This window comes from Oncorhynchus nerka, linkage group LG22 (genome assembly GCF_034236695.1).
Source record: "Oncorhynchus nerka isolate Pitt River linkage group LG22, Oner_Uvic_2.0, whole genome shotgun sequence".
Lineage (NCBI taxonomy): Eukaryota > Metazoa > Chordata > Actinopteri > Salmoniformes > Salmonidae > Oncorhynchus > Oncorhynchus nerka.
This window is the reverse complement of record NC_088417.1, coordinates 17197461-17211147: the sequence shown is the minus strand read 5'-3', so window position 1 is coordinate 17211147 and position 13687 is coordinate 17197461. Positions and strand designations below refer to the sequence as shown.

General features: G+C 46.7%; 1 protein-coding gene across 3 annotated transcripts in view; it reads left to right on the top strand.

Annotated features, from left to right (window-relative positions):
• Window positions 1–13687, top strand: part of LOC115104914 (ras-responsive element-binding protein 1-like) — a 76361-nt gene that overhangs the window by 50938 nt on the left and 11736 nt on the right. For all 3 annotated transcript variants that reach the window (XM_029626317.2, XM_029626316.2, XM_029626318.2), the window contains 6 exons: window positions 2753–2881; window positions 3054–3289; window positions 5391–5480; window positions 5566–5729; window positions 10865–11009; window positions 11154–11296. In XM_029626317.2, the coding sequence (XP_029482177.2) occupies window positions 2753–2881; window positions 3054–3289; window positions 5391–5480; window positions 5566–5729; window positions 10865–11009; window positions 11154–11296 (907 nt within the window). The remainder of the gene's footprint in view (window positions 1–2752; window positions 2882–3053; window positions 3290–5390; window positions 5481–5565; window positions 5730–10864; window positions 11010–11153; window positions 11297–13687) is intronic.

Genomic DNA, 13687 nt, shown 5'->3' with positions numbered 1-13687 from the left:
AACTAACTACCTTAGTCATAGTTAGGGATGTGTGCAGGATACAGGATGGGCCTGGGGGTAGTACAGAAAGCACCAGTCCAGCATGGAGTTGGAGAGATTAGCTCCCCAAACCCTCCCATTGGGGACTGGGCGCTCCAAGCAACAGGGTGTGGAGAGAGGATGGGGAAACCAAGGGATTGAACCTGTGTATTTGGGTGAGTGGGTATCAGTGGAGGCTGCCGAGGGGAGGACGGCTCATAATAATGTCTAGAACGGAGCCAATGGACCCTTGTGTTTGATGTAATTGATACCATTCCACTCCAGCCATTACCACAAGCCTGTCCTCCCCATTAAGGTGCCACCAACCTCCTGTGGTGGGTAGTGGTGTGGGGGCTTATGGGGTTACTTGAATCCTGGTGGCCTGCTGTGATTGGTTTGTTACTAGAGAGAAGTAGTTTTGCAATGCTGAGGATGGAAGGAAAGAAATACGGTTTCTACCCTCCCTCCCTCCCTCCCTTGCTCACTCTCTTGTGTCATACGAAACAGGTGTGAGTGTCATAAAACACAGGGTATCGTATCTAGCTAGTGACATCAACTCTTTTCCACTGGGCATCGAGTCAGTATTCTCTCTCTCCCAATCACAAGGTCACCCTACACCTCCTCTTCTTCCACCTCTTCCTCCACCACCTCCTCCCTGCGTAAACCTCAACCCCCCCTCAACCCCTCTAAGTCCTCCTGCCACTCCATAAGCCACCCTATGCTCAAGTGCACACTGTGAAGTGCACTGCATACTCACTTAATTTACCATCTTCTGACTCCTGCTCTTGATCACGTGTGTGTTGTGTGTTGTGTGTGTGTGTGTGCGTGTGGCATCAGTGTCTTAAAAATCTTTGTGCAGGGGAAAATGCTAATAGCTAGCTAAAAAAAGCCTTCTTAGTTTGTGTGTCTGTCCCATGTCACTAAGTTTGTGTGTTTGTCCCATGTCACTAAGTTTGTGTGTTTGTCCCATGTCACTAAGTTTGTGTGTCTGTCCCATGTCACTAAGTTTGTGTGTCTGTCCCATGTCACTAAGTTTGTGTGTTTGTCCCATGTCACTAAGTTTGTGTGTTTGTCCCATGTCACTAAGTTTGTGTGTTTGTCCCATGTCACTAAGTTTGTGTGTTTGTCCCATGTCACTAAGTTTGTGTGTCTGTCCCATGTCACTAAATTTGTGTGTCTGTCCCATGTCACTAAGTTTGTGTGTTTGTCCCATGTCACTAAGTTTGTGTGTTTGTCCCATGTCACTAAGTTTGTGTGTCTGTCCCATGTCACTAAGTTTGTGTGTCTGTCCCATGTCACTAAGTTTGTGTGTTTGTCCCATGTCACTAAGTTTGTGTGTCTGTCCCATGTCACTAAGTTTGTGTGTTTGTCCCATGTCACTAAGTTTGTGTGTCTGTCCCATGTCACTAAGTTTGTGTGTCTGTCCCATGTCACTAAGTTTGTGTGTTTGTCCCATGTCACTAAGTTTGTGTGTTTGTCCCATGTCACTAAGTTTGTGTGTTTGTCCCATGTCACTAAGTGTGTGTGTCTGTCCCATGTCACTAAGTGTGTGTGTCTGTCCCATGTCACTAAGTTTGTGTGTTTGTCCCATGTCACTAAGTTTGTGTGTCTGTCCCATGTCACTAAGTTTGTGTGTCTGTCCCATGTCACTAAGTTTGTGTGTCTGTCCCATGTCACTAAGTTTGTGTGTCTGTCCCATGTCACTAAGTTTGTGTGTCTGTCCCATGTCACTAAGTGTGTGTGTCTGTCCCATGTCACTAAGTTTGTGTGTCTGTCCCATGTCACTAAGTGTGTGTGTCTGTCCCATGTCACTAAGTTTGTGTGTCTGTCCCATGTCACTAAGTTTGTGTGTCTGTCCCATGTCACTAAGTGTGTGTGTCTGTCCCATGTCACTAAGTTTGTGTGTTTGTCCCATGTCACTAAGTTTGTGTGTCTGTCCCATGTCACTAAGTGTGTGTGTCTGTCCCATGTCACTAAGTTTGTGTGTTTGTCCCATGTCACTAAGTTTGTGTGTCTGTCCCATGTCACTAAGTGTGTGTGTCTGTCCCATGTCACTAAGTTTGTGTGTCTGTCCCATGTCACTAAGTTTGTGTGTCTGTCCCATGTCACTAAGTTTGTGTGTCTGTCCCATGTCACTAAGTTTGTGTGTCTGTCCCATGTCACTAAGTTTGTGTGTCTGTCCCATGTCACTAAGTTTGTGTGTTTGTCCCATGTCACTAAGTTTGTGTGTTTGTCCCATGTCACTAAGTTTGTGTGTCTGTCCCATGTCACTAAGTTTGTGTGTTTGTCCCATGTCACTAAGTGTGTGTGTTTGTCCCATGTCACTAAGTTTGTGTGTCTGTCCCATGTCACTAAGTTTGTGTGTTTGTCCCATGTCACTAAGTTTGTGTGTTTGTCCCATGTCACTAAGTTTGTGTGTTTGTCCCATGTCACTAAGTTTGTGTGTTTGTCCCATGTCACTAAGTTTGTGTGTCTGTCCCATGTCACTAAGTTTGTGTGTCTGTCCCATGTCACTAAGTGTGTGTGTCTGTCCCATGTCACTAAGTGTGTGTGTCTGTCCCATGTCACTAAGTTTGTGTGTCTGTCCCATGTCACTAAGTTTGTGTGTCTGTCCCATGTCACTAAGTTTGTGTGTCTGTCCCATGTCACTAAGTTTGTGTGTTTGTCCCATGTCACTAAGTTTGTGTGTCTGTCCCATGTCACTAAGTTTGTGTGTATGTTTGTGTTGTTGCAGTGATGGAGAGCACCATGGAGAGCACGCGTCCGGGGGGAGGAGTGAGCGTCGAGCTGAGCGCTGGAGAGACCGAGCACTCGGAGGAGCAGGAGACCCCTGACTCCACACACACACAGGACAAACACACAGGTCAGGGTGGTGTGTGTGCCTGTGTGTCCGTGTTTCAGTGTTCTTATGTGTATGTTAGCCTCTGTGTGGGTGTGTGTGTGTGTGGGTGTGTGTGTATGTTTGCGTGTGTGTATGTGTGTGTGTGTGTTGGCGTGTATGTGTGTGCTAACGGCGGTTTCCTCGCTCTTCCCAGGGAGTAACGGAGCGATGGAGGAAGAGGAGGAGGAAGGCATGGCTGGAGAAAAAGGAGAGAATATGACAGAGGAGGAAGGCGTGGACTTGTCATCCATCAACACCATGTTGTCGACGGTGATGAATGCAGGCCAGCTCAACGGAGCCCTGGAGCCTTCCACACCCTCCACCCCCATCAGCAAGACCACCCTGCCCAGACCCCCTAGTGTCAACCGCAACGCCCGGAGGAACACCACGGTACACACACACACACACACACACACACACACACACACAAAAATGAACAGGGAAGAGGCTGAGTCTGTTTAGCATCACATTTTTTTTTCATCAAGTGTTTTTTAAATGTATTTAACCTTTAACTAGGCAAATCAGTTAAGAACAAATTGTTACTTAAAAAGACAGCCTAGCAAAAGGCCTCCTGCGGGGACGGGGGCTGGGATTAACAATAAATACGATATATAGGACAAAACACACATCACAACAAGAAACACAACACGACATAAAGTAAAACCTGATGTTTCTGACTAGGCACCAACAGTGAGGTACAGTTGTGTGTGTGTGTGTGTGTGTGTGTGTGTGTGTGTGTGTGTGTGTCAGTTTTCAAACGAGTAGCAACAAATGGTCCATAACTCTCCTTGCCTCTCAATTCCCCTTCTGTCTTCCCCCGGCCTGGGTCACATGGCTCCTTTTAAAGCCTGGGATTGGGGCCCGTAGCGCTCGGGTGTAGGACAAACAGGTGTCAGTTATGAAGCATACACACACACACACAGCCTGGAACAAGAGCCATCCAGAACCAGAGCTTTAGGCCCACCCTCCCTTTCATACACAGTGTACTTCACTTCCCTTTAGCAGGAGTGGCCTGATTCTCAGGTTCTCGCCACTTGAGGAAACCGGCTTACAGACGATTATGTAATTCACCAGATTATGTCAGCTCTAGCATGGGCCGCACACAGCTGTATGGTCAATGCTTGCTAGCGGGTGAAGAGGTTTTCACTAGTGGCCAGCTTGCAGAGTTCACACTGGGCTGTGGTTTAGAAAGAGTAGCAGAGAGAAGGAAATGGTGTCTAAACCGTGTCTGTCTGCCTGGCTGAGCTTTCCCCTTTTAAACAAGCAGTCGTTATGTATCTTCTGCTACAAGCCTCAAACTCAATTCACTTTAACTGCATTTCAAAGGCATTGGTTGATATAGTCAAAGCAGAACTATATGAAAGACCGGAAGGTATGAAACAGAAACTCCACCGCTCTCCCTCTCTCTTGATGTTCATCCTGCAGTATGGACACACACACACACACACACACACACACACACACACACACACACACACACACACACACACTCGCAGGAGAATGAATGAAGGATGTTTCTTGACCTCTGTTACCACACAATATACACTATATAGTGGAGAAAACGTCTGTAATGCAGTGGATGCCAGCAAGATGTTGGGCTATGAAACAGACTTGAGTGGAAGCCAGCAGTGCACAGGGTTTAAACAACACCGGTGCTAGTCCTCCCCGAGAGGAAAAGGAAGTGCTTCCTAGAGATTGTTTTTGAAGATGTGTGTGTGTGTGTGTGTGTGTGTGTGTGTGTGTGTGTGTGTGTGTGTGTGTGTGTGTGCGATCCATGGCACTGTAGTGTTCAGTCAGTCAGTTAATGATCAGCTGTAGTGTCAACAGCAAAGAGAGAGAGGGAGAGGGAGGGAGAGAGGGAGGGAGGGAGGGAGGGAGGGAGGGAGGGAGGGAGGGAGGGGAGGGAGGGAGAGAGAGAGAGAGGGAGGAAGGTGGGCCCTGGGATGTAGGGTTACACTGAGCTCAACGCCAAACATCCCCCTCACCATGTATGCACACACACACACACACACACACAAGCAACGGGTAACTGAGCAGGGCTACAGGCGAATGAGTGACAGGGTCAATGTGAGCATCAAATCCAAATCCCAAACTCTCTGGGACTAGCAGGTCAACGGAGGGAGAGACAGTCAGCCGTCTGCAGATATGACGAAAGATAAGACATCAGCATTCTGCTCTTTATCATCAAAATAATATAATTCGATGACATTGTTGTATTGCACAAGACTAGGATTTTCCCCATGGTAAATGGAGTAGACATCAGTGCTTCAGGCCCCACCAACCACAGTCCATCCATCTACGGCATAGTAATGAAAGCCAAGAGGAAGTATTTTTGCCGTATAACCAACCCCAATGATCAAATCTTAACCATTTCAAAGATGAAGCTACTATAGGTTTCACTGGTCAGGGTTGGACCTCACAGTATATTCCCATGTCGCCTCTCTGTGTGTTTCTAACCTCTCGTCTCTTCCTGTGTGGGACTGTGTTACAGGAAGCCAAAGACTTCAGTACAGATTTCATCTGTCCCCTGTGTGACAAGGACTGTATGACGCAGCACCAGCTCACTATGCACATCCGACAGGTAACACTACTATTCACAAGTACATGAAGTCATGGAAGTAATAACCATAACATGTAGTAATTCTACTCTATAATCTCTCTCTCAGCACAACTCGGACAACGGGGCGACGGACCACTCGTGCAGTATCTGTGGCAAGGCCCTGAGCTCAGCCAGCTCGCTGGACCGCCACATGCTAGTGCACAGCGGAGAGAGGCCCTACAAGTGCTCCTTCTGCGGACAGACTTTCACCACCAACGGCAACATGCACAGGTCAGACACTCACTCACACTCACTCACACTCACTCTAACTCTCATTGGTTATCACTACCTGCTGATGTTTAGTTTTTGTGGTCAGGCCTGGTGTGATTTCTACATGGTTTTCTGTTTTGCGTGTCAAACACAGAAACTGGTAGAAAACCGTTCATTGCTAATGGTATTCACCTCTACAGTAGACGTTTCATTACCCGGGGTAGTTCACCTCTACAGTAGACGTTTCATTACCCGGGGTAGTTCACCTGTACAGTAGACGTTTCATTACCCGGGGTAGTTCACCTGTACAGTAGACGTTTCATTACCCGGGGTAGTTCACCTGTACCGTAGACATTTCATTACCCGGGGTAGTTCACCTGTACAGTAGATGTTTCATTACCCGGGGTAGTTCACCTGTACAGTAGACGTTTCATTACCCGGGGTAGTTCACCTGTACAGTAGACGTTTCATTACTCGGGGTAGTTCACCTGTACAGTAGACGTTTCATTACCCGGGGTAGTTCACCTCTACAGTAGACGTTTCATTACCCGGGGTAGTTCACCTCTACAGTAGACGTTTCATTACCCGGGGTAGTTCACCTGTACAGTAGACGTTTCATTATCCGGGGCAGTTTTTTTCTTCCCTTCAAGCTTTAGAAAAGTACTATTCATCTCACAAGAAATGCCATGTGTAAAGGTCGTATGCCAAGGAAGGCTGAGACTATTACCACGACTAAGGTTTTGGTCTTTAAGCCTCTCTGTAAACACTACCCTTCCCAGCTATGACAGCAGCACCACCCAAACACATGTGCAATGCCTCAAACAAAAACACAATACACATAAATACAAAGCCAATCAACGCACGGTACAGTCGAACCCGTTGACTTTTCAAGCTCCTGCCTGATGCTTAAACCCCCTATCTTCAAGCTAACGTTTGTCAGACCATTTACATGGAGGAGTGAGGGGCTAGGAGTTCAGAGGACTGTGGCACAGAGATAAATGTATGGTCGTTATCAGGGGCTGCTGTTTAGGCAGAGCAAAACACAGGAAGTGGGAAGATGACGTTGGCCCCCTCCCCACTTCAACACACACACACACCTGATGATGGGGTATCTGCTCCCAGCATGCTAGACTGAATTTACTAGAATTGACTGAATTGACTAGAATTGACTAGATTTGACTGAATTGACTGAATTGACTAGAATTGACTAGATTTGACTGAATTGACTAGAATTGACTAGATTTGACTGAATTGACTAGAATTGACTAGATTTGACTGAATTGACTAGAATTGACTAGATTTGACTGAATTGACTAGAATTTGGAGCTTGAGGTTTGAATGTGACGTGTTGATATGAGAAGCGCCATCCCATTGAGTTGACCTGCCCTACAACATAAGTTTCTGAAGTTGCCCTGCTGCACAGATAACTTCTCCTGATGAAGTAGTGTTGTCGTGAAATCTAAACGGCTGGATGTTGAAGTCTGCTGTCTGCATGATAGGGATGCACCAGGACAGTAGTCTGCCTGCTCGGTAGATGCAGCTCTCTCATGCACATGGAATGAAGAGGTGTGGGCAGGAAACAATGAGTGTAGGCCGCCTCAATCTGAGAGAAAAGGACTGTCAGAAAGACGTTTGTGTGTTGGTAGCTCAGTGCTCTCTAGTGTCACAGGATGTCAAAGGATGCGGATGAATTCTGTTTAGAAAATACTAGGCGATACTAAGTTGTTACTTTGCATGTAAGTGTTATTTTTCACCACCCTATTTAGCATGTTCTTAACACTCCAAAAAAAGAAGCTTTGGGGTAAGAAACTCGAAGCACACTGAGATGGAGTGGGCTCTATTCATTCTATTTCTATCTGCCACCTTCCTTGTGAATGTTCCACGGTACTGAATCCATCCAGCTCTGGGCTGATGTGATGGAGCTGTCCATATGACTGGCAGTGGAGCAGCCATTTTGTTGCCGGAGCATCAAATGAAATGGGGCCTGCTGTTGTGAGCCGGTTGCCAAGGAGATGCACCCCAACCCTATGAAGGGCCTGGTGAATAGACTGAGCCAGTGAGTAGTGGATGGTGCACTTTCACTTGCTTTAACTCTTTACAGAACAGTGAGGACATTAAAGTGTGCTAGAAGAGAAGGAGAGAGAGAGAAGCTGCGATGGTAAGGAGGAATGCCCTTGGTGTGACATTGCACAAGAGCAGGGAGCAGCATTTTGACGCTACGGCGCCCCCTGTCCACCCTTTGTGCTGGTGCAGTGGAATCTTTCAGTTTGGATGAGAAGAGACCTGTTGAATCATCAACCCACACCGTCACAGTCTGAGGAGTTCTGTCTTTCTTTTTCTGTCTCTTCTTTTTGTTTTCTGTCACAAGAACACTATAAATCATCTTCATAAGGTGGTGTATTTTTACTCTGTAATGTGAGGTCTGAGTGCCTCAGACCACTACAATGTCCTGATGATTCAAGCAAATTTCTCATTTCTTTAGATTTTTGATTTAAAAAAATAAATTATAGATAACAAGGTCTTTTGTCACATGGTAACCTCAGGTGCTGATCAAACATCAACCAACTTGATAGACTGATAGACTGTGGAAATGTCTTGTAGGCAGGACAGGTGAATTGAAGAGAGTGTCTGAGGTGATACAAAGACAAGTTGGCTTCATCCAATCTCGCTGTGCTGACATGGAAGCTTGGCTCTCTCGGGATTGGCTGTGGCCGGGGGTCAGAGTCCAGGTGGATGCGGCTGCTGCCTGTCAGGTCCCCACATGGGCGGCCAGCTCGCTGCCTGCCTGCTATTTATAACTCAGGCACTGACGGCAGAGTGAAAGCCGAGACCTGTGCTGCCTACCCTGCGCTGGCTGACCTTTCCTCTCTGATGCTGTCGAATACACACAGTTTTACACAGACAAACACACTTATTGACACTGGCACACACACAGGCGTACGTAGTCACTCTTACGCAAACACACGTATACACAGACAAAGCTATATCACATATCCATGCACACACACACAGTTACTCACAAAAAAGTTTGCCCACACAATTGCACAATCATGCACCCATCTTTTTTCAAGCAGCAACTTTCCAACACAGATGTATGGGTACACAGTCACACTCACTGAAATGTTAGCACACACACTGAAATGTTAGCACACACACTGAAATGTTAGCACACTCACTGAAATGTTAGCACACACACTGAAATGTTAGCACACACTGAAATGTTAGCACACACACTGAAATGTTAGCACACACACTGAAATGTTAGCGCACTCACTGAAATGTTAGCACACTCACTGAAATGTTAGCGCACTCACTGAAATGTTAGCACACATACAGAGGCCCAATGACTGGCTACTGATGCAGGGCTCTGTGGGCTAGGCCCGTCAGGGATGTGCTGATGTGTTTGCCAGGGTCTTAGTCCTCCTGTCCCCCCTCCCTTCACGCACACACTCGCACACACATTTCCTTAAATCAACCGATGGCATTTGACCTTTCACCAGACAGATTAGAGGGGGAGGGGGGAGAAAAAGGACTCCTGTATGGTTTAGTGACCCCCCCCCCACCACCATTCATCACTCTTCTCCTAGCTCTGCAGTTATCTTTGACCCCTCTCTCAGTTTAGACTAATGTCATCAGCTTCTGAAGAACACATTCAAGTCACATTTATCTTGATGGAGTTAGTTAACAGTTCACTTTGCCTGAACCCAATCCCCCAGCTATACATTGTCCCCTCCTCCCTCTCTACCCTCTCCCCCCATAGATAACATGACTTCCTGTGCTGATAGTCAGGCCTGTCTTTTAGAACTCCCGTGTGACAGCTCTTCTCTTTCTCTCACTTACCGTCTCGCTGTCCCTCGCACATCTCTATCCTTCCGCTCGTCTTTCTCCCTGTTTCACTCTTGCTCTCTCTGTACACCCCTCCTTGTCTCCCTCTCTCCTTCCCTCTCCCCTCTCTCCTCTATGTGACATAGCCCGACAGCTGAAATGTTGTGTAGTGAAGTGGTGTTGGAGGAGGGAAGTTAGCAGCAGCAACACTGGCTTCCAGAGGACACCCTCTGTCTAAACAGGCTTATTTTTGTGGTCAAACATCCACCACAGTACAAATAAACATCATCTATGTTCAACTGCATAACTATATCTGAATGACACAAATATGAAAAATAAATAGCTGAACTATCCCTGTAAATGTTTCTAGAGAAGACAATGTGACATATATACTGAACAAAAATATAAACTCAACATGTAAAGAGTTGGTCCCATGTTTCATGAGCTGAAATAAAAGATACCAGAAATGTTCCATATGTACAAAAAGCTTATTTCTCTCAAATTTTGTGCACAAATGTGTCTGAATCCCTGTTAGTGAGCATTTCTCCTTTGCCAAGATAATCCACCTGACAGGTGTGACGTATCAAGAATCTGATTAAACAGCTTGATCATTATACAGGTCCATCTTGTGCTGGGGACAATAAAAGGCCACTCTAAGTTTTGTCAAACAACACAATGACACAGATGTCTCAAGTTTTGAGTGAGCGTGCAATCAGCATGCTGACTGCAGGAATGTCCACCAGGGCTGTTGCAATTGTTGCATGTTGCGTTTATATTGGTGTTCAGTATATAATATGGAAAGGGCTCCACCGTAGCCGCCATTACCCTAATGGAGATGACTGCCCTTGATGGTACCCCCACGACCCTTTTCCCTGGTCCGGAGTTAGGCCTTTATATGGGCCTGCTGAGTCGGCTGGATAGTTGGAGCAATTTAAAGACTATTACCATTGTTCTCCATCCTCCCAAGTGTGTGTGTGTGTGTGTGTGTGTGTGTGTGTGTGTTGAGCCCAGCTTCCCAACCTGGCAACCCTCCATCCACACTGTCTCTTCAGTAGATCTGAGGCTCGCTGTAAAGTACAGGCAATGAAATCAGTGGTGTACATCAATCCAGCATTTTTTAACAGGATACTACAAGCATGTTACAAAGCAGGAGGACTGAGTTAGCCAGAAAACTTTTCCTCAACGACCATAGTAGCCAGTCTATTTCTGCTCTCCTGTCAACTCCTGATTGCATTGTCATGATAATGAAGTAGCCTAAAGCACAAACCGATCGGTACCTGGCTTGTTTTGTTCTGTTCTGACGTATTTTCCTGTCTGTCTCATCCCTGCAGACATATGAAGATCCATGACAAAGACCCGGCTGGCGTCGTTCCCACCAGCCCCCCCTTGCCCACCAAGAGACGCCGCCCCTCCGCCAAGAGGAGGTCAGCCATGGACGAGGACAAGGAGCGAAGCGACGAACCGGCCAAAAAAAAGGTAACACACACAGAAAATCACACACATACTTCAACACAACTGTCAAATGTGTGCACGCATCTCCTCTAGTCCACCGCATTACATTTCCATTGAAGTCATTAATATTGTTACCTATATTGTGTGTGTGTGTGTGTGTGTGTCCAGGTGCTAGAGGAGAGTGTGTTGGAGGAGTTGGGTTCAGGCCAGGGGGATGATGAGGTGTTGCCGTGCCCGATCTGCTTCAAGACCTTTGGCTGCAAGTACGACCTGGAAGTTCACATGGACACACACCCCGACACCACGCTCAGGTATTGGAGCCACACACACACACACACACACACACACACACACACACACACACACACACACACACACACACACACACACACACAGGAAATACATTGATGGCATAAATGCAGTACAAGTCTCAACAGGTAGCTGATATGTCACAGTGTTACTAAATTGAAACTCTACATGACCAAAAGTATGTGGACACCTGCTTGTCGAACATCTCATTCCAAAATCATGGACATTAATATGGAGTTGGTCCTCCCTTTGCTGCTATAACAGCCTCCACTCTTCTGGGAAGGCTTTCCATTAGATGTTGGAACATTGCTGGGGGGACTTCCATTCAGCCACAAGAGCATTAGTGAGGTTCGGCACAGATGTTGGGTGATTAGGTCTGGGTCGCAGTCAGCTTTCCAATTCATCCCAAAGGTGTTAGATGGGGTTGAGGTCAAGGCTCTGTGCAGGCCAGTCAAGTTCTTCCACACCAATCTCAACAAACCATTTCTGTATGGACCTCACTTTGTGCACGGGGCATTGTCATACTGAAACAGGAAAGGGCCTTCCCCAAACTGTTGCCACAAAGTTGGAAGCACAGAATGGTCTAGAATGTCATTGTATGCACTAGAGTTAAGATTTCCCTTCACTGGAACTACGGGGCCTAGCCTGAACAATGAAAAACAACCTCAGACCATTATTCCTTCTCCATCAAACGTTACAGTCAGTACTATTATTATTAGGTTAGGAAGCGTTCTCCTGGCATCCTCCAAAGCCAAATTCGGCAGGGTAGCCTAGTGGTTAGAGTGTTGGACTAGTAAACGAAAGGTTGCAAGTTCGAATCCCCGAGCTGACAAGGTACAAATCTGTCGTTCTGCCCCTGAACAGGCAGTTAACCCACTGTTCCTAGGCCGTCATTGAAAATAAGAATTTGTTCTTAACTGACTTGCCTAGTAAAATAAAGGTAAAAAAAAAATAATAATAATTAAAAAGCCAAATTCGTCCGTCGGACTGCCAAATGGTGAAGAGTTATTCATCACTCCAGAGAACGTGTTTCCACTGCACCAGAGTCCAATGGCGGCAAGCTTTACACCAGTCCAGCCATCGCTTGGCATTGCACATGGTGATATTTGTCTTGTGTGTGGCTGCTCGTCCATGGAAACCCATTTCATGAAGCTCCTGACAAACAGTTATTGTACTGACGTTGCTTCCAGGGGCAGTTTGGAACTCGTTAGTGAGAGTTGCAACCGAGGACAGACCATTTTTACATGCTACGTGCTTCAGCACTCGATGGTTCCGTTCTGTGAGCTTGTATGGCCTACCACTTCGTGGCTGAGCCGTTGTTGCTCATAGACGTTTCCACAATAACTGCACTTACATTTGACCGTGGCAGCTCTAGCACGGCAGAAATTTGACAAACTGACTTGTTGGAAAGGTGGCAACCTTTGAAAGTGCCGTATTGAAAGTCACTGAGCTCTTTAGGCCTTTTTTGGCCAGTGTTTGTCTATGGCGATTGCATGGTGGTCTGCTCTATTTTATACACCTGTTAGAAACAGGTGTGGCTGAAATAGCCGAATCCACTCATGAAGGGGTGTCCATATACTTTTGTATATATAGAGTATTTTGGTGACAATCAAATCAACAGTTAGAATTGGTGATAGAATGTGGGGTGATAAATCCCAAAATCCATTCTGGCTCTGTCCAAATGATGTTGCCACAGCAACCAAAAGGCCTGTGTCAACAACAGAACAGGCTAATGAACAAGTTAAAATGAGGGTGACAGGAGTGGTCATAAAGGCCACCAGGATCAGGGGTCAATGCTATGGTCACAGACCGAATGACCTTTGCCCTCCCTCTAACCTGGTCCTATGCACCTGGTGGTCTCTGTCCATCATACTGCTATAGCCTGTCTCGGTGCCCTCTTCCTCATTGGAAGACATCAACTTCGGGGCACTGATGCTGTGGTGCAAGGCCCTGAGGGTTAAAAAGTGGGGAGTCAGCAGGGAGGCTCTCCCCAGAAAGGGAGGGATGGAGGAGTGAGGGTGGGGGGTGGTTTAATGAGTCACAGAGGGGAAGCGTTGGGACGTGGTCAGCTCGACAACGGAAGGGGGGAGTGGGTCCGTTTCCATGGAGGCATCACAATCTCCAGATCACCATAGCGACTCAACTCCAACCGCAACTTGGGTTGAATGGATAGCCGCTCATAACTCACACATAGGAATGTATTTGTCTGAACTGAAAAGAAGACAGATGCAGCCTTTCTGTAGTTGAGTTGAGCAGCAATCTCATTATTGTAGGAAGTGCTGCAAATGTAGCCCTAATCCCAGTTAATCACAAGAGTTGAGACGGCCAGGTAAGAGGATATGGTTGCACTGGCTGGCTTGGGTACCTCTTTGTACACGGTTTCTAAGAAGCTG